This window comes from Bombina bombina, chromosome 6, assembly GCF_027579735.1.
Source record: "Bombina bombina isolate aBomBom1 chromosome 6, aBomBom1.pri, whole genome shotgun sequence".
In the NCBI taxonomy this organism is placed as follows: domain Eukaryota; kingdom Metazoa; phylum Chordata; class Amphibia; order Anura; family Bombinatoridae; genus Bombina; species Bombina bombina.
Genome location: NC_069504.1, coordinates 1,055,435,646 through 1,055,461,394, shown reverse-complemented (window position 1 = coordinate 1,055,461,394; position 25,749 = coordinate 1,055,435,646). Strand labels below are relative to the sequence as shown.

At 38.9% G+C, this 25,749-nt stretch overlaps 2 protein-coding genes across 2 annotated transcripts in view; both read right to left on the bottom strand.

Annotated features, from left to right (window-relative positions):
• Nucleotides 1-25,749, bottom strand: part of CACNA1C (calcium voltage-gated channel subunit alpha1 C) — a 1,426,303-nt gene that overhangs the window by 1,153,135 nt on the left and 247,419 nt on the right.
• LOC128664143 (male-specific lethal 1 homolog) lies at nucleotides 7,339-9,265 on the bottom strand. The gene is given in 1 exon segment (XM_053718856.1): nucleotides 7,339-9,265. A coding segment is annotated over 1 exon segment (1,014 nt). The 5' UTR covers nucleotides 8,907-9,265; the 3' UTR covers nucleotides 7,339-7,892.

Here is a 25,749-nt window from a genome sequence, read left to right as displayed (position 1 = left end):
ATGCCCTTTTAAGGGAAATGCCCATAAAAATGCCCTTTTTGGGGCAATGGGTAGATTAGGTTTATTTTTATTTTGTGGGTTTGGGGGGTTTGTAATGTTAGGGGGTGTTTTCTTTTTTTGCAAAAACAAAATTTATGCTTACCTGGTAAATTTATTTATTTCCGGATACGGTGAGTCCACGGAATCATCAATTACTGTTGGGGAATATCACTCCTGGCCAACAGGAGGAGGCAAAGAGCACCACAGCAAAGCTGTTATATGTCACCTCCCTTCCCACAATCCCCAGTCATTCGACCGAAGGAAAATGGAGAAAAAGGAAATAACACAAGGTGTAGAGGTGGCTGAGGTTAAAGTTAAAAATAACTTTCTTAAAATAAAGGGCGGGTCGTGGACTCAACCTATCCGGAAATAAATAAATGTATCAGGTAAGCATACATTTTGTTTTCTTTCCTAAGATACGGTGAGTCCACGGAATCATCAATTACTGTTGTGAACCAATACCCAAGCTAAAGAGGGACAAGACAGGTAACCTAAACAGAAGGCACCACTGCTTGAAGAACCTTTCTCCCAAAAGAACCTCAGCCGAGGCAAAAGAATCCAATTTGAAAAATTTGGACAGGGTATGCACAGAAGACCATCTCCTTGCACCGAAGGCAAATGGCATAAACTTATGGAATACCAATACCAAAGCTAAAGTACACGGATGAAGGGAGGGACAAGGCAGGAACATTAAACAGAAGGAACCACTGCCTGAAGTACCTTTCTCCCAAAAATAGCCTCAGACGAAGCAAAAGTGTCAAATTTGTAAAATTTTGAAAAAGTGTGAAGCGAAGACCAAGTCGCAGCCTTGCAAAATCTGTTCAACAGAGGCCTCATTTTTAAAGGCCCAGGTGGAAGCCACAGCTCTAGTAGAATGAGCTGTAATCCTTTCAGGAGGCTGCTGTCCAGCAGTCTCATAGGCTAAGCGTATTATGCTACAAAGCCAAAAAGATAGAGAGGTAGCCGAAGCCTTTTGACCTCTCCTCTGTCCAGAGTAAACGACAAACAGGGAAGAAGTTTGACGAAAATCCTTAGTTGCCTGCAAATAGAATTTCAGGGCACGGACTACGTCCAGATTATGCAAAAGTCGTTCCTTCTTTGAAGAAGGGTTAGGACACAGAGATGGAACAACAATCTCTTGATTGATATTCCTGTTAGTAACTACCTTAGGTAAGAACCCAGGTTTAGTACGCAGGACTACCTTGTCTGAATGAAAAATCAGATAAGGAGAATCACAATGTAAGGCAGATAACTCAGAGACTCTTCGAGCCGAGGAAATAGCCATCAAAAACAGAACTTTCCAAGATAACAGCTTGATATCAATGGAATGAAGGGGTTCAAATGGAACGCCTTGAAGAACATTAAGAACTAAGTTTAAGCTCCACGGCGGAGCAACAGACTTAAACACAGGCTTAATCCTAGTTAAAGCCTGACAGAAAGCCTGAACGTCTGGAACTTCAGCCAGACGTTTGTGTAGAAGAATAGACAGAGCAGAAATCTGTCCCTTTAACAAACTAGTAGATAAGCCCTTTTCTAAACCCTCTTGTAGAAAGGACAATATCCTAGGAATCCTAACCTTACTCCATGAGTAACTCTTGGATTCGCACCAATGTAAATATTTACGCCATATCTTATGGTAAATTTTTCTGGTAACAGGCTTCCTAGCCTGTATTAAGGTATCAATAACCGACTCCGAGAAGCCACGCTTTGATAGAATCAAGCGTTCAATCTCCATGCAGTCAGCCTCAGAGAAATTAGATTTGGATGTTTGAAAGGACCCTGAATTAGAAGGTCCTGTCTCAGAGGCAGAGACCACGGTGGACAGGACGACATGTCCACTAGGTCTGCATACCAGGTCCTGCGTGGCCACGCAGGCGCTATCAGAATCACCGAAGCTCTCTCCTGTTTGATCTTGGCAATCAAACGAGGAAGCATCGGGAATGGTGGAAACACATAAGCCATGTTGAAGACCCAAGGGGCTGTCAGAGCATCTATCAGCACCGCTCCCGGGTCCCTGGACCTGGATCCGTAACAAGGAAGCTTGGCGTTCTGACGAGATGCCATGAGATCCAGATCTGGTTTGCCCCAACGACGAATCAGTTGAGCAAAGACCTCCGGATGAAGCTCCCACTCCCCCGGATGAAAAGTCTGGCGACTTAGAAAATCCGCCTCCCAGTTCTCCACGCCTGGGATGTAGATCGCTGACAGGTGGCAAGAGTGAGACTCTGCCCAGCGAATTATCTTTGAGACTTCCAACATCGCTAGGGAACTTCTGGTTCCCCCTTGATGGTTGATGTAAGCCACAGTCGTGATGTTGTCCGACTGAAATCTGATGAACCTCAGAGTTGCTAACTGAGGCCAAGCTAGGAGAGCATTGAATATTGCTCATTGAGTCCATAATCCCTGAGCTTTCAGGGAATTCCAGACTGCTCCCCAGCCTAGAAGGCTGGCGTCTGTTGTTACAATCGTCCAATCTGGCCTGCGAAAGGTCATCCCCTTGGACAGATGTGGCCGAGAAAGCCACCATAGAAGAGAATCTCTGGTCTCTTGATCCAGATTTAGTAGGGGGGACAAATCTGAGTAATCCCCGTTCCACTGACTTAGCATGCACAATTGCAGCGGTCTGAGATGCAGGCGCGCAAATGGTACTATATCCATTGCCGCTACCATTAAGCCGATTACTTCCATGCACTGAGCTACTTACGGGTGTGGAATGGAGTGAAGGACACGGCAAGCATTTAGAAGTTTTAATAACCTGGCCTCTGTCAGGTAAATTTTCATCTCTACAGAATCTATAAGAGTCCCTAGAAAGGGAACACTTGTAAGTGGTAATAGAGAACTCTTTTCCACGTTCACCTTCCACCCATGCGACCTCAGAAATGCCAGAACTATCTCTGTATGAGACTTGGCAGTTTGAAAACTTGACGCTTGTATCAGAATGTCGTCTAGGTACGGAGTCACCGCTATGCCTCGCGGTCTTAGTACCGCCAGAAGTGATCCTAGAATTTTTGTAAAGATTCTTGGAGCCGTAGCTAATCCGAAAGGAAGAGCTACAAACTGGTAATGCCTGTCTAGGAAGGCAAATCTCAGATACCGGTAATGGTCCTTGTGAATCGGTATGTGAAGGTAGGCATCCTTTAGATCCACTGTGGTCATGTACTGACCCTCTTGGATCATGGGAAGGATGGTTCGAATAGTTTCCATTTTGAATGATGGAACTCTTAGAAATTTGTTTAGGATTTTTAAGTCCAAGATTGGCCTGAAGGTTCCCTCTTTCTTGGGAACCACAAATAGGTTTGAATAGAATCCCTGCCCGTGTTCCGTCCGCAGAACTGGGTGGATTACCCCCATTAGTAAGAGGTCTTGTACACAGCGTAGAAACGCCTCTTTCTTTATTTGGTTTGCTGATAACCTTGAAAGATGAAATCTCCCCCGTGGAGGAGAAGTTTTGAAGTCCAGGAGATATCCCTGAGATATGATCTCCAACGCCCAGGGATCCTGGACATCTCTTGCCCAAGCCTGGGCGAAGAGAGAAAGTCTGCCCCCCACTAGATCCGTTTCCGGATAGGGGGCCCTCTCTTCATGCTGTTTTGGGGGCAGCAGCAGGTTTCTTGGCCTGCTTGCCCCTGTTCCAGGACTGGTTAACTTTCCAGCCCTGTCTGTAACGAGCAACAGCTCCTTCCTGTTTTGGAGCGGAGGAAGTTGATGCTGCTCCTGCCTTGAAGTTACGAAAGGCACGAAAATTTGACTGTTTGGCCTTTGATTTGGCCCTGTCCTGAGGTAGAGCATGGCCCTTACCTCCCGTAATGTCAGCAATAATTTCTTTCAAGCCGGGCCCGAATAAGGTCTGCCCTTTGAAAGGAATAAGTAAGTTTGGTTAAATGCACAACGGCATCAGAAACAAATGCGTTAGCTAGCTTAAGTGTCTTAAGCTTGTTGATTATTTCATCCAATGGAGCTGAGCGAATGGCCTCTTCCAGAGACTCAAACCAGAATGCTGCCGCAGCAGTGACAGGCGCAATGCATGCGAGGGGCTGTAAAATAAAACCTTGTTGAACAAACATTTTCTTAAGGTAACCCTCTAATTTTTTATCCATTGGATCTGAAAAGGCACAACTATCCTCCACCGGGATAGTGGTACGCTTAGCTAAAGTAGAAACTGCTCCCTCCACCTTAGGGACCGTCTGCCATAAGTCTCGTGTGGTGGCGTCAATAGGAAACATTTTCCTAAATATGGGAGGAGGGGTAAAAGGCACACCCGGTCTATCCCACTCCTTGCTAATAATCTCTGTAAGCCTTTTTGGTATAGGAAATACGTCAGTACACACCGGTACCGCATAGTATCTATCCAACCTACATAATTTCTCTGGAATTGCAACCGTGTTACAATCATTCCGAGCCGCTAATACCTCCCCTAGCAATGTGCGGAGGTTCTCTAGCTTAAATTTAAAATTGGAAATCTCTGAATCCAGTCTCCCTGGATCAGATCCGTCACCCACAGAATGAAGCTCTCCGTCCTCACGTTCTGCAAACTGTGACGCAGTATCTGACATGGCTCTCATCTCATCCGCGCGCTCTATCCTTAACCCAGAGCTATCGCGCTTGCCTCTTAATTCTGGCAACTTAGATAATACTTCTGTCATAACAGTAGCCATGTCTTGCAAAGTGATTTGTAAGGGCCTCCCTGATGTACTTGGCGCCACAAAATCACGCACCTCCTGAGCGGGAGGCGAAGGTACTGACACGTGAGGAGAGTTAGTCGGCATAACTTCCCCCTCGTCGTCTGGTGATAATTTCTTTACATGTAAAGATTGACTTTTATTTAAAGTAGCATCAATGCAATTAGTACACAAATTTCTATTGGGCTCCACATTGGCCTTTAAACATAGTGAACAAAGAGATTCATCTGAGTCAGACATGTTTAAACAAACTAGCAATGAGACTAGCAAACTTGGAAATACTTTTCAAAATTAATTTACAAGCAATATAAAAAACGTTACTGTGCCTTTAAGAAGCACAGAAAAACTGACACAGTTGAAATAACAATGACCAAAATAGTTATAGCAACCAAATTTTCACAGTAAATGTATTAAGTTAGCAAAGGATTGCACTCACCAGCAAATGGATGATTAACCCCTTAGTACCCAAAAACGGATAACAATTATATAATTAACGTTTTTCTCACAGTCAAATACACTGTCACAGGACTGCTGTGCCTGATTACCTCCCTCAAAATGGATTTTGAAGACCCCTGAGCTCTCTAGAGACGATCTGGATCATGGAGGATGAAGTAGACAGATTGTGACTGAATTTTTACTGCGCAAAAAAGCGCTAAAATAGGCCCCTCCCACTCATATTACAACAGTGGGGAAGCTCAGAAACTGTTTCTATGCAGAAAACAAAAATGGCCATGTGGTAAAAATCATGCCCTAATAAGTTTTATCACCAAGTACCTCACAAAAACGATTAACAAGCCAGTAAACGTTTTAAACATACATTTGAAAGTTATGTATTATTATTAATACCAGTCGTTTTTACTGCAGTTAAGGCTCATACATTATTTCAGTATTAACAGTATTTTCAGAGTCAATTAAATTCCTTAGAAAAATACATTCAGTGTACACACACACACATCAGCCTGATACCAGTCGCTATCACTGCATTTAAGGCTGAACTTACTTTACAATGGTATAAGCAGTATTTTCTCAGTCAATTCCATTCCTCAGAAAATAAATTACTGCACATACCTCATTTGTTGCAGGGGAGCCCTGCATGCTATTCCCCTTCTCTGAAGTTACCTCACTCCTCAGATGAGAAACAGCCAGTGGATCTTAGTTACGTCTGCTAAGACCATAGAAAAAGAAAAACCCAGGCAGATTCTTCTTCTAATGCTGCCTGAGAATAAACAGCACACTCCGGTGCCATTTAAAAATAACAAACTTTTGATTGTAGAAATAAACTAAGTTAAAAAACACCACAGATCTCTCACAGCTTCCTTTTTAGTTAGGCTGCAAGAGAATGACTGAGTATGATATGTGAGGGGAGGAGCTATATAGCAGCTCTGCTGGGCAATTCTCTTGCAGTTTCCTGTTAGGAAGAGATATATTCCATAAGTAATGGATGACCCGTGGACTGACTACACTTAACAGGAGAAAGAGCTGTTAACTTTAGGGCAATGCCCTACAAAAGGCCCTTTTAAGGGCCCTTGGTAGTTTATTATAGATTAGGTTTTTTTACTTTAGGGTGTTTTTTTTGTTTTTTGTTGTTTTTTTTAAAACGGGGTATTAGAATAGGAATAATTTTTATTGTTTTGGATAATTTCGTTTATTTTTTGTAATTTTAGTGTTTATTATTTTTTGTAATTGTAGTTTAAATTTTTTAGTAATCTTAGTTTTTTTTATTTTTAGTAATGTTAGTTTTTTTATTTTTAGTAATGTTAGGTTTTATTAGTGTATCTTAGGTTTTATTTTTATTTCACAGGTAAGTTTGTATTTATTTTAACTAGGTAGTTAGTAAATATTAATATTGTAGCTAGCTTAGGTTTTATTTTTATTTCACAGGTAAGTTTGTATTTATTTTTAAATAGGTAGTTAGTTAATAATTGTAACTTTAATTTAGGTCTATTTTACTTATGTTAAAGTTAGGGGGTGTTAGGTTTAAGGGTTAATATAGTTTAATTTAGTTTTTGTTTTTTTTTTGTTTGTTTTTTTGTTTTTTACAGGTTTTATTTTAAAAAACAAAAGGTGGGTTTTTTTCAATGTTTTAAACATAACAAGGTTTTTCATATTCATCCCATTAACACTGGCATAACCTATAACCCCATAACTGCAAAGGAAATTGCATCCAAGGTTTTTATTTACAAAAAATAACAGCCCTCGAGATGTAACCCTTAAGATATTTACATAGAAGCAACTTTACAAAATTAAAAGGAAAAACTAAAAACAAAAAGATGTGAAGTTGTAAACTGTGTCTGTACAGTTTGACATTGGTGTATAATTTAACCCCATGGGGTGCTTCAGAATAACCCTCTAGTAGAAAATAGATCAAAGTATAATCTCACAGTGCTTGTATGCTTGATGTGGGTGGGTAATTGCAACTCCTCACTCTAAAGAGTTTCATCCAATAAAAACATAATTGTTAGATATTGTGTTTTTCAATAACTGGCTATTGAGAATGTCAGGTTTAGTAGAAAACGTGCTGTTGGAAATAAACAGGAATTTTGTTATATATCCACAAACGTAGCTTTTGATAGTTTGTAATCATTTAGAATTGGAAGTCTTGGAAAACAGATTGTGCAGATGGATCCAAATGAATATGCTTTATCAAACAGGAGAAACTGGAAGCTGGTATATATTATACATGAGAGCAGATATAAATATGGTGACATACCTTCCATATCTACATGCAGACAAAAGTAATGCAAGATGATACAAAATGAAATATGCCTTTAAGTGTAAGAAGGAGTAGAGACAGGTTTGCATGAATACACAGCAAACTAAGGAAAAACTGTTTTTGAGTATAAGAGAATAAAGATACTGTAAGTAAATCCACATGACATGGCGAGGTGTATAGAAAATAAGTACATCTAGCACCGTTGGAGATCATATACAGGAAATGTGATTGATATTGTTTGCTACAACAAGAAGGTGAAACGCTCGGGACGAGGAGAAAAATGATTGGTCTTTCATATTAAAGACAGGCACCTAGACTCCACACTGCAGGTCCTTCTGTATGTGACAGTAAATGGCGTACACAGCCATAACCTCGTATTTGCACCTCATAAATGTCAAACTTCGGCACTTTTATTCCCAAGAAAAGCAGACGACAAGTCCGATGTAGGAATGAGACAACCCTTATTTGCGGGGAGTCCAATGTGGGGTCTGTTTCTTCTGCATTTCCAGCCGACATCTGCTTCTCTCGTCTAGCCAGGGGAGCTCAAAATTCTGTGGGGTAATTTTAGGCAGCGGACGTCCAAATACCACAACAGGGAGGTAGGGAGTGATCATTACAGATTCCACTTAATCGTGATCAGGAAAAAATGATGTGACTTCAGGCTCGCACTCCTGACTCCCCTTCTTTTTGTACATCCTTAGCTGCAATCGCTGAAGGATCCTCTGTTCACGTATCCTCTGAATGTCCCACCTCTTCCTCCTTTTTTCATCAAGCTCTAGTTTGGCATGTCTCTTCGTGAATACTGTATCATCCAGATTCTCTGGTATGTCTGAAGAATTCACATTCTCGAGAGGTTCAATGGTGTGTTCTCGCCAGGAAGGGATTGCAACACACTCTTCCTTCTTGGGAGACAGTTCTCTTAAAGGAGATGGGGGCGGCTGATGCCATCGGCTAAGATACATGTCTGTGGTGGAGAGGTAAGGCAGAGAGTCTACCTCACTAGAGAGAGGGTTGGTGTCCTTAAACAGAGGAGTTGTGAGCAACCCACATGAAGACTTTAGAGGGGTATCTGACGAGGAACTATTTTGTTCTGGGGTCTCCTTGCTTCGCAACTCCCTCTGGCAAATAATTTCAGAGAGGGAACCCCCAGGCTCATCATCCTCCCCTTCTGCAGGTGCTCGGGGCATTTTGCTTTTTACTTTTGAAAGGTCTGGTGCAAGCCTTTTGATGGGAGTCCTACGATCAGAACTGCGGAACGCTGACCTCCTTTTATGTCCTTTTCCATTGCGACCATAAGAAAAGGGTTTTGGGGTGAGACTGGTGAGGTGTGGTAAGGTCTCCAGAGGAAACTCCCCAATCCCTGCACTCTCCAAGAGAGGACCCTCTGGCATTTCAGGAGCTGGTTCGCGGCTCTGTGATGTGCGCTGCTTATCTTTTTCACTGTCCTTTCTGACCAACTGCATACGTCTTTCCATCCGCTCAATACGGGCCAGGAGCGTGTCTTTTTCCGCCCTGAGCTCCCCGATCTCCCGCTCCCGGTCCTGGATCCTTTGCTGCTGCTGCTCAATCAGATCCAACTGTAGGAGTACAATTTGCTTCAAACAAGCGCCGGGACCCGATCCCGCCCTTAGCGGCGGCCTCCAACGGGGGCCGGGGGATGTAGAACTTGAGGCCGGTGCTTGGCCTTGCCCGGTAGCCGCCGTAGTAGCCGCACCAGCACCGGTCACTGCCGCCCCTGCTGCTCCCCCGGCCCCTTTGTCCGCCAGGGCCCCCGCCTCGCACCCAAGCCTCCCTGAACAGGGATCACCTGGCCCGGATTGGGCCTTCCTTAATTTAGGTTTTTGCTATGTGGGGGCCGGAAGTTTAGGGGTTACTAGGTTTAGCTAGTGTCTGCGATTTTGGGAGAACTGAAATTTAGGGGTTAATAGGTTTAGTTAGTGTTGGCGATGTTTGGGAACGGCGGTTTAGAGGTTAATAGGTTTAGTTAATGTCTGCAATGTTTGGGAACTGCGGTTTAGGGGTTAATAGGTTCAGTTAGTGTCGGCGATGTTTGGGAACTGCGGTTTAGGGGTTAATAGGTTTATTAAGTTTTGGCGATGTTGGGGAACTGGGGTTTAGGGGTTAATATGTTTAGTTAGTGTTGGCAATGTGGAGGTGCGGTTTAGGGGTTAATAGGTTTAGTCAGTGTCGGCGATGTCGGGGAACGGCGGTTTAGGGGTTAATAGCTTTATTAGTGATTTAGCTAGTGTCGGTGATGTGGGGGAGGTGCGGTTTATGGGGTTAATAGGTTTACGTAGTGCTGGCGATGTGGGGGGGTGGTTTAGGGGTTAATAGCAGTTTTAAATAATCGCCAGCAAATTAGTTATGTTAAATTAAATCGTTTTTTTGGATCCTTTCATTTTTTCGGAACCATTCTTTATTCATATGCATTATTCTAGTCTAAACTTCAGAATAGAATAATGCATATGAATAAAGAATGGATCAGAAAAAACGATTTGCCGAAACATTTTTTTTTTAATTTGCCGAAACAAAATTATTTATTTAACTAATGAAAACGAAACTAAACAAATTTTTTAGCAACACACATTTCTAACTATAACTGCTTGCCACTTTTTTCCTAAAACAATTACTAGCCTCTACCAAGGAGAAAAGTTTAACAAGTCAGATGACATTTCCCTCAGTATGTTGGAAAAAAAAGTCTACCTATAGAAAGGAGCTGTTCACCAATTAACTTTATGCTTTGAGAAGCTAGGCCTCAAGTTCTGGTGACAGCTTGCAAAGAAAACAATACGCACAAGAATTTCTGCCACATTACAATCTTATCACACAAGAATTGTTCAAGGAAGCCAGTGCTCTGACAACATCTCATGTAACTCCAAGTAAATCTTCTGTTCACATGATCATTAGCTGATATATAACACAAGATAAGAATGCACAACCTATTCTATAGTCCTAGCCTATTTCTAACTCACATTCACCTCAGAATCAGATTAATACTCCAGGGAAATTTTTGATTTACACCTTTTTGACCTCATAGGGGAAAAAATCAATAGAAGCTCATCCATCATCTCACACAATGTGCCACAGTAACACACCTATTACAGGAATAACTGAGGTAATCGCCTATTGTATGACAGAAATATTTGTAGATGTTTCACTGGCCATTATTATTAGTGCAAACACAGGAAATGATATACGAGATCAACACCATTCCAAAAACACACACACAAAAACCCAACCCATTGATCACTAACTTGCAAGTTTCTTCACTTATACTTTGGAAGGGGACAATTCAATTGGCAATATTCCTATCCACCAGAAAACAATTGCGGAGCAACTTTTCAAAGGATACATTTTATTTTAGTTCAGCAACCTTGACTTCTTCGTCCTTTGCCGCACGTTATATCTTGGCTGTTTGCGTATAAATAAACTCCTCAAACTTCAGAGAGTCACGTCTAAAGTTTATTTACAGGTCTCATTGTAATGTGAAGCATTTTACATTCACAGATCTCAGTGCTTTATTGTGCCAAATATGAGCTTGCAAATAAACAATGCACTTATTGCACTGCTAGAAACATATATGTATGCATGGCTTGAAGACTTGACTTTTAAGCTTGACTGCTTAAAAGGACACTCAAGTCAAAATTAAACTTTCATGATTCAGATAGAGCATGCAATTATAAACAACTTTCCAATTTACTTCCATTAACAAAATGTGCAGTTTTATATATTTACACTTTTTCCATCACCAGCTCCTACTGAGCATGTGCAGGAAGTCACAGAATATGCGTATATGCATTTGTGATTGGCTGATGGCTGTCACATGGTACAGGGGGAGTGGAAATATACATAACGTTGAAATTTGTCAGAAAACAATCTACTACTCATTTGAAGTTCAGAATATGGGGCCGAATTATCAAGCTGTGACAGCCATATTGGTTTACGCGAAATATTAGAAAATGTATTTTCTTTGTAACCGCTTATATTAAAGCTGTGAAATTTGCTGTATAACCATCTATTGTGACCTAGAGTTAAATCTGTTTGTGTTGAAAGTATTGGTCATATGGTGTTGCAGCCATCTTGAAAAACGCAAACATTTTGAAAATGTGTTTTCTTTCCAACTGCTTATGTTAGAACTGTAAAAACTTGCTTTATAGCTTTATATTGTGACTTAGCTGCGTGTATGCCATTGCAAAGGCGATGCGCTTGGCCACCTCTATTGCTGCTTGCAGCTATATCTATTAGGTGGCCAGCAACGAAGTTGCAGGACAACCTATTGTTATTGTCAGGATTATTATTATTATTATTTTTATTATTATTATTCCGCCAAACTTATTCTATTGCCCATAACTCTTGAACTGCTAATGCAAAGCTCTTGAAATCAGGTATGCTGGTACAGCCTATTGCTCTGTTACATCTCATAAAATATTGCAGTCATTGGTCACATGATCTAGCAGCGATATTGCTTTTTGCGACCAATTTTGACAAATGCTTAAAAATCTTCAGCTCTGAAACTGCTTATGTTACAACTTTGAAATTTGTTGTGCTCAGTGCTACTATGACCTAGATATGCTATTGCTCAAAAGAACTGCCTCGGTCACATGACGTGGCAGCCATCTTGCATTTTGCGAAAATCTTTAAACATCTTCTCTTAAACCACTTAGTGCAATGATGCACAATTTTGCACATATTCTCCTTGCAAGGTCCTCTACCATCATGAAACTTTTGCAAATTGTAGAGGTCTATGGTGAGCATTAGTGTGTGCAATATGAAAGCCATACATTACACGGTGTAGCGGCCATTTTGTTTCGTATGCACTGTTTTTAAAAACTACAAAAATTTTCTTCTCTGAAACCGCTTATGAGACAGACGTGAAATTTGGTTTATAGAGTTATCTTATGACCAATATTCAGATTTGTTCAAGAGAAGTCAATTGGTCATGTGGTTTGGCAGCCATTGTTAATTGTTCAAAATTGGTTAACAATATTTTTAAATTAATAATAAAACAAAAACTGTTTGACAAAAATGCTTTATTTTTGCCATGCTTATTGATATCTATGGTGAGCACTATTGTGCGTAATATGGAGGCTGTATATCTTATGATCGGCAGCCATCTTGGTTTATGCGAAAATATCGAAAGTCTATTTTCTCTGCAACCGCTTATGTAAAAACTGTGACATTTGCTGTATAGTCTTATATGGTGACCTAGATTCACAATTGCTCCTTAGGAGAGAATCAGTCACATGATGCGGCAGCAATATTAGTTTTATGTTTATCGCAATTCTATGTAATTCAATACTGCCTCTTTTGAGTCAGTTGCTCACAAAACACAAATTACTTATGCTATACTCTTGAAATCAAGTATTCTGGTACAGCCTATTGCAACACTACATCTCATGCAACATTGAACTCATAGGTCATATGGTTAGGCATATGGTTTATTGACATCTATGGTGAGAACTGCTGTGCATAATATAGAGGCCGTATATCATATAATCTGGTAGGAATTTTGTTTTATGCGAAAATGTCGAAAATCTATTTTCTCTGCAACCGCTTATGTTAGAACTGTGAAACTTGGTGTATAACCTTATATTGTGACCAAGAGTCACAGTTGTTCATGTTGAAGGAATTAGTCACAAGCTGTGGCAGCCATATTGGTTTACGCGAAAATTTCAAAAATGTGTTTCCTTTCCAACCACTTATGTTAAAGTTTTGAAATTTGTTGTATAACCATATATTGTCACCTAGAGTTACATATGTTCATGTTGACAGTATAGGTTATATGGTGTGGCAGCCATTTTAAAAAATGCAAACATTTCGAAAATGTGTTTTTTTTTCCAAATGCTTATGTTAGAACTGTAAAAACTTGTTGTGTAGCTTTATATTGTGACGTAGCTGCTTGTATGCCATTGCAAAAGTGATGCGCTTGGCCACCTATTAATTTTATTATTATTATTATTTTATATTTATTTTTTTCTGACGTTTTTTTTCAAATGCTTAAAATAACAACAGCATAACTCAAAAACTCATGAAACAAGGCACAATGCTAGAGATATAGGGTGCACGACACGAGAGACACGTGAACGGATACGTGAACATTTGAATGACATTGAGAAAGGGAGAACAGCAACAGGGGCATCTAAGCACTTTATCTATGAACATGGAGGTAGTGTCAAAACATTTACCTGGATGATTATAGATATTATCAAAAACAAACCTAGAGGAGGCAGTAGAGCAAAGGAGCTATATAAAAAGGAGGCTTTCTGGATCTTCAAATTGAACACACGAATGCCGAATGGCCTAAATATTGAGACTGATCTCATTAATCACTGGCAATAAATAAATTGAGAATCTAATATATAACAAAGGTACTGTGTTCCATTTGTATTTTCCAATCAGCCCCTAAGTTATGCCAACAAATAGATAAAAAACACTACTCTAAGGGTAACATCATAATAGACATCACTGATAACAACTAGGAGGGATTAGAAGATGCCCCCACCTTTGATACCTGAACAGTAATTCTGTTTGATAAACCCACAATAATAATAATAACAATGGGGAATATGTGTGTACAAATACATAGGAACATATATAAGATTGAGTTATGTCAAATTTTGGAAATATATGTAATGAGAGTAGGAAGATAGAATGCTAAAGGTAGCAATGGGAGTTGTAAAAATAAAATAAAAGCAAACAATGTATTTTTACAACATTGCTAATCAGTTAGAAGCATTGGCAATCATTGCAAATGAATTGTGCATATATGTTATCTTATCTAACATTACTAAATAGTATATCAATCGGTTTATATAATAAAATATCCTTTAGGTGAGCACCAGTAAGCAACCAGTTTCCTCAGACAAATAGGGAAAAGAAATTAGGAATACTTAACACAGACAACCAATCAACACAAAGGGAGTGAAATAAAAGACACCAATTGGTTATGACAAGTAGAGTCTATGATTAAGGCTAACTGAAGCCGAAACATGTTAGACATGTCTATCAGATTTGTGCTGTGTTTTTAAGAATATGCTATGTTTTAAGAAGAATTAATAAAGATAATTTTTAAGTTTTACACCTGTGCCGTTATCTTTTGGTGATTGCTACAATGCTAGAGATCTATGCTGTGCATAATCCTATGCAACATAAATCTCAAAGGTCATGTAATCTAGCAGCCATATTGCTTTTTGTGACAAATTTTGACAAACGCTTGAAAATCTTCTTCTCCGGAACCGCTTATTTTACAGTTGTGAAACTTGCTGTGTGTACTGCTGTACTGACCTAGAATAAAGTTTGTTCAAAAGAAGTGATTTAGTCACATGATCTAGCTGCCATTTTGAAATGTGCGAAAATCTTTAAACATCTTCTTCTCTGAAACCGCTAAGCGAATTGAAGCGCAATTTTGCACATGTGCTCTTTGCAAGGTCATCTACCAAGATTGTTCAAACTGCGTATTTTCCATAATCAACATGGCTGCTATGAGCCATTTGCCTTTTTATTGTTGTTTAATTGCATATATTTGCACTTTATGCATTATATTTACACTATTTAACTATATTACAGTGTAGTAGACACATGATTACACAGCCATGACCCCTAAAGGCAATATTGCAGTCAAAATTTGCACTGCGCAGTCGTGCAAATGTTCATGAAACCTCTGCAAATTGTAGAGGTCTATAGTGAGCATTAGTATCTGCAATTTGAAAGCCATACATTGCATAGCTTGGCGGCCATTTTTTTTTCCGTATGTGCTGTTTTTAAAAACTACAAAAGTCTTCTTCTCCGAAACTGCTTATGAGACAGACTTGAAATTTTGTTTATAGTTATCTTATGACTAACATTCAGATTTGTTCAAGAGAATTTGATATGTCATGTGGTTTGGCAGCCATTTTGAATTGTTCAAAAATGCTTAACGATATTTTTAAATTAATAATAAAACAAAAACTGTTTTACAAAAATGCTTTATTTTAGTAATGTTTATGGACATTTATGGTGAGAACTATTGTGCATAATATGGAGGCTGTATATCATATGATCTGACAGCCATATTGGTTTATGCGAAAATTTTGAAAATGTGTTTTCTTTGCAACAGCTTATGTGAAAGCTGTGAAATTAGCTGCATAACCATATATTTTGACCTAGAGTTACATCTGCTCATCTTGAAAGTACTGGTCATATGGTATGGCAGCCATCTTGAAAAACACAAAATTTTCGAAAATGTGTTTTCTTTGCAACCGCTTATGTTAAAGCTGTTACATTTGCTGTATAACCATATATTGTGACCTAGAGTTAGATCTGTTCGTGTTGAAAGTATTAGTCATATTGTGTGGCAGCCATCTTGAAAAATACAAACATTTCGAAAATGTGAAAGTATTAGTCATATTGTGCGGCAGCCATCTTGAAAAACGCAAACATTATGAAAATTTGTTTTCTTACCAACTGCTTATGTTAGAACTGTAAAAACTTGCTTTATAGCTTTATATTGTGACTTAGCTGCTTGTATGCCATTGCAAAGGCGATGTGCTTGGCCTTCTCTATTGCTGCTTGCAGCTGTATTTTTAATTGTATTTGCTTTAAAAAAAAAAATAGCAGTGTCACCCTCTCACATTAGTTCTATCCTGCAATATTCTTCATTCCAGAGAGTTTAACATTCTATGGGTGGCAGTTTGCCCCTCGCCAGGACTTCCAGGTTAAATCCCATTTTTCAGATATCAGTTCAGGGTGTAACAAATTGTAATCGCTTCAAAGTAAATCTTACATATTAAAAAAAAGTGCCAGATTCTATTCACAATTTTCATTCATAAACAACTATACTCTGTTCACTTGTGCTCTGCAAAATTAAATTTAATTACTTCACAAATTTGCGCCACTGTTCTGTTCAAAATGTATTACTGCTTGATGGCTAATGGTGAGGGTTATTTTTTGCAGTTATCCCTACATTTAAATATGTTGTGACACAACTTTCCTGTTCTCTAGCACATTTCACTTCTATCTGAACAGAAGGTATTTTTTGCTGGAAAGCTGTAATTTCTCTGTCACTTTGTAAGTGCTAAACTGTTTCACACATCGCTATTTGGTACATGCTTTATCTATGCGCTGCACGATTATGTATGTATAGCTGGGAGAGCAGATGGGAGGGGTAACATTCACTGGCAAAACATAATAAAATGCCAAGATACAATTCTGCAATTATGCTAGGGTGCAGAAGCCCCCTTTTTAGTGCACAACGCAAAATGTGCAATGTATTGTGGAATCAGAACCATTGTGATGCAGGCACGTCCGCAGGCACGTCTACTAACCAATGGTTCTGTTCTGATATCATTTTAAATGGGCATTAAACTCAAAAAGCAATACCTCGTTTTGTTATGTTTTTTTTGGGCAGAAAGTCTGCCAGTACTAAAATAAATGCTGTGAAGGATACCCCCTTAGCCCCCAACCTCCCTGATCCCCCACCACAAAGAGCTCTCTAACCCTCACCCCACTAAATATTTGCCACCATTTTGGGTACTGGCAGCTGTCTGCCAGTACCCACTTTACAAACAAATGTGGCTTTTTAAATCTAAAACCTACATTGTAGCTGCCCCCCCTCCATACCCTCCCCCTCCCCCTCCCAGATCCCTTTTGAAAAGTATTCCCCCCTCCTCTGCCCCCCAGCACTCTCTCCCAGCACTCTCTTATTTTTTAATGTGGCTAGATCGCGCACCCGTCAGTCACAACTGCTGGCCGGAACAGAAGTTCCCCAGGGATGGGCTGCCCATCCGCCTCCCTGCAATGGCTCCCACCCACCAACGATCGGCACCATCGCCGGCCGATGCAGAGAGTAGTTTTTTTTCTAACACTTTCTCCCCATTGATGTCTATGGGGAAAGCATGCACGAGCACGTCAACGCAGCGCTTGTATTTTGTGCGGTATGGAGCTTGACGCAACCATATCACACACACAAGGCGGCTTTTCGAAAACTCGTAATGGCAGCGCTTTGGAGGGTGAAATAACGCAACTTTTGTTGCTTCGTTTCGCACCCTCTATAGCGCAAAACTTGTAATCTAGGTGTGAGTAATGTATAACCTTAGAAAGTCTAAATGTGTCGGCACCTATGTCCTTATATTGACAATAACCCAATACAGATGTAAAACACTTGCAATTGTGTGCAACTTCGGGATATAAACAGCCCTTGGGACTAATCCGCTCTCTCTCCCCTTACCTCCAAATGCCTTGATGTATGCGTTCACAGCCAAACCCTCAGAGGTTTAAATTAAAGTTACCGACCTTCAGCATGCTTGTCCTAAGAATACGAGACAGTACGGCTCTTGTCAACGATATTGACAGCTCCGGTCGGTAATGCAGTTCCGCGGCTCCTCTCTGTTGGCGTGTGACGTCACTTTAACCCACTTCCGGTTACTGATTCTTCCTCCCGGCGGGGACTGTACAATCTTCGGTTAGGGGAGGAGGAGTATAGCTGAGCAGGGAACAACCTGTAGCATAGCTGTGCAACCTCCGTTCATTATACACAAGCCAGAAAGGGAAAAATGAGGTGCACCAGCAAACAGCGTTGTCAAGTTGAAAACATTTATTTGCAGAAAAAAACTTTCATCCCAAATAGGGAAACAAATCTTGGATCTCCAGTGGCGATGTGAGTGGTATGGGCTCCACTCAGGGACTGACTGCTGACATGTTTCGGCACTCATATCGCCACTGGAGATCCAAGATTTGTTTCCCTATTTGGGATGAAAGTTTTGATCTGCAAATACATGTTTTCAACTTGACAACGCTGTTTGCTGGTGCACCTCATTTTTCCCTTTCTGGCTAATGTATAACCTTCATATGTTGATATGTAAGACTTTATTGTTATATATATAACAATTGAAAAGAGACAATATTAACTGTTCATGTATATTACTTATGTTATCATTTTAATGTTTGTGTACCAAGAATCTCAATAAAAGATTATTTAAAAAAAAATGCTTAAGTGATATTTTTGTCAACTTTTTACATTTATGCTGCATCATTTTCAAGTTATTTAGCATATGGGTAAGATGTCCCTTTAATTTTGACTTTACTTTCCCTTTAAGCTCTTGAGGTTTTTCCATTCCTGGAATAACCCCTTTCAATTAATTTATGGATTAACCCATTGCTTGCCATGTAAGACTGCAATACAATGTCTGTTTAGTGGCCAATGGTTTAAATGTGTTTAAATAATCTTTAATATCTTACATAAATCACAGCCCTTTGACTACCCTGTCCTGAAATATCCTTCTTCCATTTGTAGCACAAAGGTGTCATTTGCACTTGTGTCTGGAGAAGATTACTAAAGTCCTTATAGCTGTCAGCTGCAGTACCAAAAAAAGACAAACTGCTTCAGTAAAGTAAATGGAGAGGGTTTTTTTTTTTTTACATATAGTGATGAAACTATCAATTCAATTAAACATAAGGAACATATGTTTACCATAGAAAAAAAAATAAGTGCTTATAAAAGTTATATGAAAGGTACATTTAAATAAGTTGAAACAAAAATGCAACATTTGCATAATATAAAACATTTTCTTGATGCTTACAAATCTTAGATCTGTTTTGCAGCACGGACAGTTCACCAGCTACCCCATGCCTTAGTTTCACAATATTGCAATATTGTTTTTATTAGTATGTAAAAATCTTATTCTAAAACTGCTTGGGTTGCAGCAAACTAGCACTATTTTTACAGATTTTTTCATACACTAAAACAATCGCCTAGATTTAGAGTTTTGCGGCCAAAGGGGTGCGTTAGCTACGCGTGTTTTCCCCCCGCACCTTTTAAATAACGCTGGTATTTAGAGTTCTCTCAAGGGCTGCGTTAGGCTCCAAAAAGGGAGCGTACAGGCATATTTACCGACACTTCAACTCTCAATACCAGCGTTGCTTACGGTAGCAGCTAGCTGGAAAAACGTGCTCGTACACGATTCCCCCATAGGAAACAATGGGGCAGTTTGGGATGAAAAAAAAACTAACACCTGCAAAAAAGCAGCGCTAAGCTCCCAATGCAGCCCCATTGTTTCTAAGTCTGCACCTAACACCCTAACATGTACCCCGAGTCTAAACACCCCTAACCTTACACTTATTAACCCCTAATCTGCCGCCCCCGCTATCGCTGACCCCTGCATTTTATTATTAACCCTTAATCTGCCGCTCCAGACACCGCCGCAATCTACATTATAGCTATGAACCCCTAATCTGCTGCCCCTAACATCGCAGACACCTATATTATATTTATTAACCCCTAATCTGCCCCCCCCAACGTCGCCGCTACCTTACCTACACTTATTAACCCCTAATCTGCCGACCGGACCTCGCCGCCACTATAATAAATGTATTAAACCCTAAACCGCTTAACACTCCCGCCTCAAAAACCCTATAATAAATAGTATTAACCCCTAATCTGCCCTCCCTAACATCGCCGACACCTAACTTCAAGTATTAACCCCTAATCTGCCGACCGGACCTCGCCGCTACTCTAATAAATGTATTAACCCCTAAAGCTAAGTCTAACCCTAACCCTAACACCCCCCTAAGTTAAATATAATTTTAATCTAACGAAATAAATTAAATATTATTAACTAAAGTCTTCCTATTTAAAACTAAATACTTACCTGTAAAATAAACCCTAATATAGCTACAATATAACGAATAATTATATTGTAGCTATTTTAGGATTTATATTTATTTCACAGGCAACTTTGTATTTATTTTAACTAGGTACAATAGCTATTAAATAGTTATTAACTATTTAATAGCTACCTAGTTAAAATAATTACAAAATTACCTGTAAAATAAATCCTAACCTAAGTTACAATTAAACCTAACACTACACTATCAATAAATAAATTAAATCAATTAACTACAAGTACCTACAATTAAATAAACTAAACTAAATTGCAAAAAAAAAACAAAACACTAAATTACAAAAAATAAAAAAAGATTACAAGAATTTTAAGCTAATTACACCTACTCTAAGCCCCATAATAAAATAACAAAGCCCCCCAAAATAAAAAAATTCCCTACCCTAATCTAAATTAAAATAGTTAACAGCTCTATTACCTTACCAGCCCTTAAAAGGGCTTTTTGCGGGGCATGCCCCAAAGAAATCAGCTCTTTTGCCTGTAAAAAACACACAATACCACCCCCCAACATTACAACCCACCACCCACATACCCCTACTCTAACCCAAACCCCCCTTAAATAAACCTAACACTACCCCCCTGAAGATCTCCCTACCTTGAGTCATCTTCACTCAGCCGAGCAGCGATGGACCAAAAGAAGACATCCGGAAGTCTTCATCCTATCCGGGCAGAAGAGGACATCCGGACCGGCAGACATCTTCATCCAAGCGGCATCTTCTATCTTCATCCATCCGATGAGGAGCGGCTCCATCTTCAAGACCTCCGGCACGGAACATCCTCTTCTACCGACGACTACCGACGAATGAAGGTTCCTTTAAGTGACGTCATCCAAGATGGCGTCCCTCGAATTCCGATTGGCTGATAGGATTCTATCAGCCAATCGGAATTAAGGTAGGAAAAATCTGTTCCGATTAGCCAATAGAATGCGAGCTCAATCTGATTGGCTGATTGGATCAGCCAATCCGATTGAACTTGAATCTGATTGGCTGATTCAATCAGCCAATCATATTTTTCCTACCTTAATTCCGATTGGCTGATAGAATCCTATCAGCCAATCGGAATTCGAGGGACGCCATCTTGGATGACGTCACTTAAAGGAACCTTCATTCGTCGGTAGAAGAGGATGCTCCGTGCCGGAGGTCTTGAAGATGGAGCCACTCCTCGTCGGATGGATGAAGATAGAAGATGCCGCTTGGATGAAGATGTCTGCCGGTCCGGATGTCCTCTTCTGCCCGGATATGATGAAGACTTCTGCCGCTCCGGATGTCTTCTTTTGGTCCATCGTTGCTCGGCTGAGTGAAGACGACTCAAGGTAGGGAGATCTTCAGGGGGGTAGTGTTAGGTTTATTTAAGGGGGGTTTGGGTTAGAGAAGGGGTATGTGGGTGGTGGGTTGTAATGTTGGGGGGTGGTATTGTGTTTTTTTTTACAGGCAAAAGAGCTGATTTCTTTGGGGCATGCCCCGCAAAAAGCCCTTTTAAGGGCTGGTAAGGTAATAGAGCTGTTAAATATTTTAATTTAGATTAGGGTAGGGAATTTTTTTATTTTGGGGGGTTTTGTTATTTTATTATGGGCCTTAGAGTAGGTGTAATTAGCTTAAAATTCTTGTAATTTTTTTTTATTTTTTGTAATTTAGTGTTTGTTTTTTTTGTAATTTAGTTTAGTTTATTTAATTGTAGGTACTTGTAGTTAATTGATTTAATTTATTTATTGATAGTGTAGTGTTAGGTTTAATTGTAACTTAGGTTAGGATTTATTTTACAGGTAATTTTGTAATTATTTTAACTAGGTAGCTATTAAATAGTTAATAACTATTTAATAGCTATTGTACCTAGTTAAAATAAATACAAAGTTGCCTGTGAAATAAATATAAATCCTAAAATAGCTACAATATAATTATTTGTTATATTGTAGCTATATTAGGGTTTATTTTACAGGTAAGTATTTAGCTTTAAATAGGAAGACTTAAGTTAATAATATTTAATTTATTTCGTTAGATTAAAATTATATTTAATTTAGGGGGGTGTTAGGGTTAGACTTAGCTTTAGGGGTTAATACATTTATTAGAGTAGCGGCGAGGTCCGGTCGGCAGATTAGGGGTTAATACTTGAAGATAGGTGTCGGCGATGTTAGGGAGGGCAGATTAGGGGTTAATACTATTTATTATAGGGTTTTTGAGGCGGAAGTGAGGCGGTTTAGGGGTTAATACATTTATTAGAGTAGCGGCGAGGTCCGGTCGGCAGATTAGGGGTTAATAAGTGTAGGTAGGTAGCGGTGACGTTGGGGGGGGGCAGATTAGGGGTTAATAAATATTATGTAGGTGTCGGCGATGTTAGGGGCAGCAGATTATGGGTACATAGGGATAATGTAGGTGGCGGCGGTGTGCGGTCGGCAGATTAGGGGTTAAAAAAAATTATTAGAGTGGCGGCGATGTGGGGGGACCTCGGTTTAGGGGTACATAGGTAGTTTATGGGTGTTAGTGTACTTTAGAGCACAGTAGTTAAGAGCTTTATAAACCGGCGTTAGCCCAGAAAGCTCTTAACTACTGACTTTTTTCTGCGGCTGGAGTCTTGTCGGTAGAGGGTCTACCGCTCACTTCAGCCAAGACTCTAAATACCGGCGTTAGGAAGATCCCATTGAAAAGATAGGATACGCAATTGGCGTAAGGGGATCTGCAGTATGGAAAAGTCGCGGCTTGGAAGTGAGCTTTAGACCCTTTCCTGGCTGACTCTAAATACCAGCGGGCGGTAAAAAGCAGCGTTAGAAGCCCTTAACGCTGCTTTTGACGGCTAACGCAGAACTCTAAATCTAGGCGAATATTTTTTCTGTATAAACTATGGTCATGTTTACAGTTGCCAATAATGAATTATTGGTGGTTTTTAAGCATACATTTTTCATTTGTAATAAATGTCTTATGGCAGTTGAATAAACCCTTTTATCTTTGTTTCATGGTATCCTTTGTTGAAAAGCAAGTTATTCAGAGGATCGTGCACGAGTCTTCAACACTATACGGCAGCGGTTTTGTAAGAATGTTATACATTAGAAAGAGCACTAGACGGCAGCACTTTTTGCTGCCATGTAGTGCTCCAGAAATGTGCACACTACTTAGACAGCTCTTCAACAAAGAATACCATGAGAACAAAGCAAAATTGATAATAGAAGTAAATTGGAAACTTTTTAAAATTGAATGCTGTGTCTAAATCATGATTATTATTTTTTCACGTCCCTTTAACTATTATTGGCTTCTATTATGCATTTACAATGCACACATCGTTTTAATATTTTTAAAGTTGTTTTTATCTTTACTTTCAATTTGGCAAGATTTTCATCTAAAATCAGGAATAACTGTTCTAATACAGGTAGAAAACCCTTTATTCAAACTGCTTGGGACCGGAAAAGGTTTGGATTTTTGAATATATGCTGCCTACAGTACTGTGATCAGAAAGGTAGTATTTGTTGTTTTAAATAAATAGAGACTATTATTTACATTTTAGAACACAGTTAAAAATAAACTAAAGACGCAGGCAGAGAAGATTGTGACAGGTGGTAAAAATTAGTAATTTTAAAAAAAAAAAAATATTAGAAAATAATATATATATACATATATATATATATATATGAAATATAATTAAAAAGTTTAGATTTCAGAAGTTTGAATTTTGGAATTCTGGATTTGTGGATTTGTACCTGTACTGTAAATTGTGAAACTGTGTTAGAAAGTTTAAAATATTGACAAAAGTCCCAAACCTAATTTTACATAACAAGGTTGGACTTGTCAAATATTATCCTATTACTATAAAAAGATGGCAACATGATGTTCTAGATATTGTAAATCACATCTATTTAAAACAACATTTTGGGAAAAGCTTTTCAAGCAATCTTGGTCACCAACAAACATGATGGTAAAGAAACAGATCTCGACCACGATAGCACAACTGCTTATAGAAACCCTTTTTAAATTTATTAAATTTGAATACTGAATAAATATTGTTTACATGTTTTCATCTACTCAACTGCAAAGGGCTCCAATGCACTTATATATGTCAATATATATGTACATATGTATTTATATGTGTAAATATGTCTGTAAATATATATGTACGCATATAAATACATAAATACATATGTACACACATATAAACATACACTGTATTTATACATACATATACATATTTAGACATGTATATGTATGTATCTCTATGTTAAAGCCCTTTGCTCTTTTTTCTAACACCTGAGACCTCATATCTTTGAGCCCTTTTTTGCGCAATTTTTTTTAAAAATAATTCTTATTAGATAGTGTTATTATAAGTGTAACTGTACTTTGTAATGTGTTTTTAATATTTGTTTTTGACACTTTTTCGATTAGCGAAACAATTAAGCAGAGCTCTGAGGTTGAGCTAACCCGGCGCATGTTAAGAGATTACATTTACTTTCAACTTGTAATACGAGCTAAAAACCCAACAGGCACAAACTCCCACGATAAACCCCTTTTTCTTCCGCGTAACAGTTAGCGCTCCACTCGTAATCTAGCCCAAAAAATGTTTTATTATGCAGAGTAAAAAATTGTAGAGAGAATGGAGCGCATCCTACAGGATCCATAAACTGGCCCTGCAACATGCTACATATTTGCCCCTAAATGGCCAAAGAAAAGGAGAAAAGAAAAACATACTTCAATTTTATGTTCCTTTAATAAGTAAATAAATGATATATTCTAAAACTTTGGCAAAACAATATTATTATAATAGTATTATTATTATTACTTAGAATAAACATTTCATATAAAGTGTAGCACTATTTAGTGGGATTGGAGTCTAAATAGCCACAGTCAAGGACACCTAACTTTTAAGGTCAGAAAAAACGGTTTACAACTCCTTAAAACTAGAGGGAACAAGTGCATCGAGTTTATTTGGATTCACTTCATTGGATTTTTATAATTAATCTGGAGCTGTGTGACTTTTGTCCCAGTTTTGTTACAGTGTAATCTCAATATAATGGGAGAGCAGAAGACACCAATGGGAATAATGAGCCATAATGGAATCATCCGGGGCACACATATTTCTTCATTTTATTCACTTGAACAACTGCCATTATCCTATGCAAGTCAAAATAATGATCTTGTTATAAGGAAAAAAACATCTAGCAGTGTAAGACTCAAGAAATTGGAATTGTTGTCAATGCTTAGCTAAAGTAACTAAAGCATTTATAGCTGTGCAGATTTTCCTGTCATAAACAGCATTAAAAGGACATTAAAGTATTTTTGTATATGTGCATCAGGAATAAATCACTGCATTGCAAAATATCTGCACACTGCATTTAACTGCCATTTTGTTAGCAAAGTTTACATTGTTTTGCAGCCCAGGGACAACCCTTGAAAAGCATCCTGTGTGTTGTTTGTCTGGTCTCCTTAAAACCATGTAGGTATCAAGCAACCTCTGTGCAGCATGTAGGAGTCTCAGGGTTTTGTATGTCATGGAATGCCTTCTAGTCTCTCTATGGGCAATGGGAAAACTAAAAATTTCAGATTTAAATTACAGGAAAAGCAGGCTAAATAAATAATGAAATTGCATTACAAAGTGTTTCACTATGGATAATTAATCTTTTCATGGAGAATTACAAGTTTAATGGGATATAGAAGTCAAAATTAACATATTCAGATACATTCAAAAC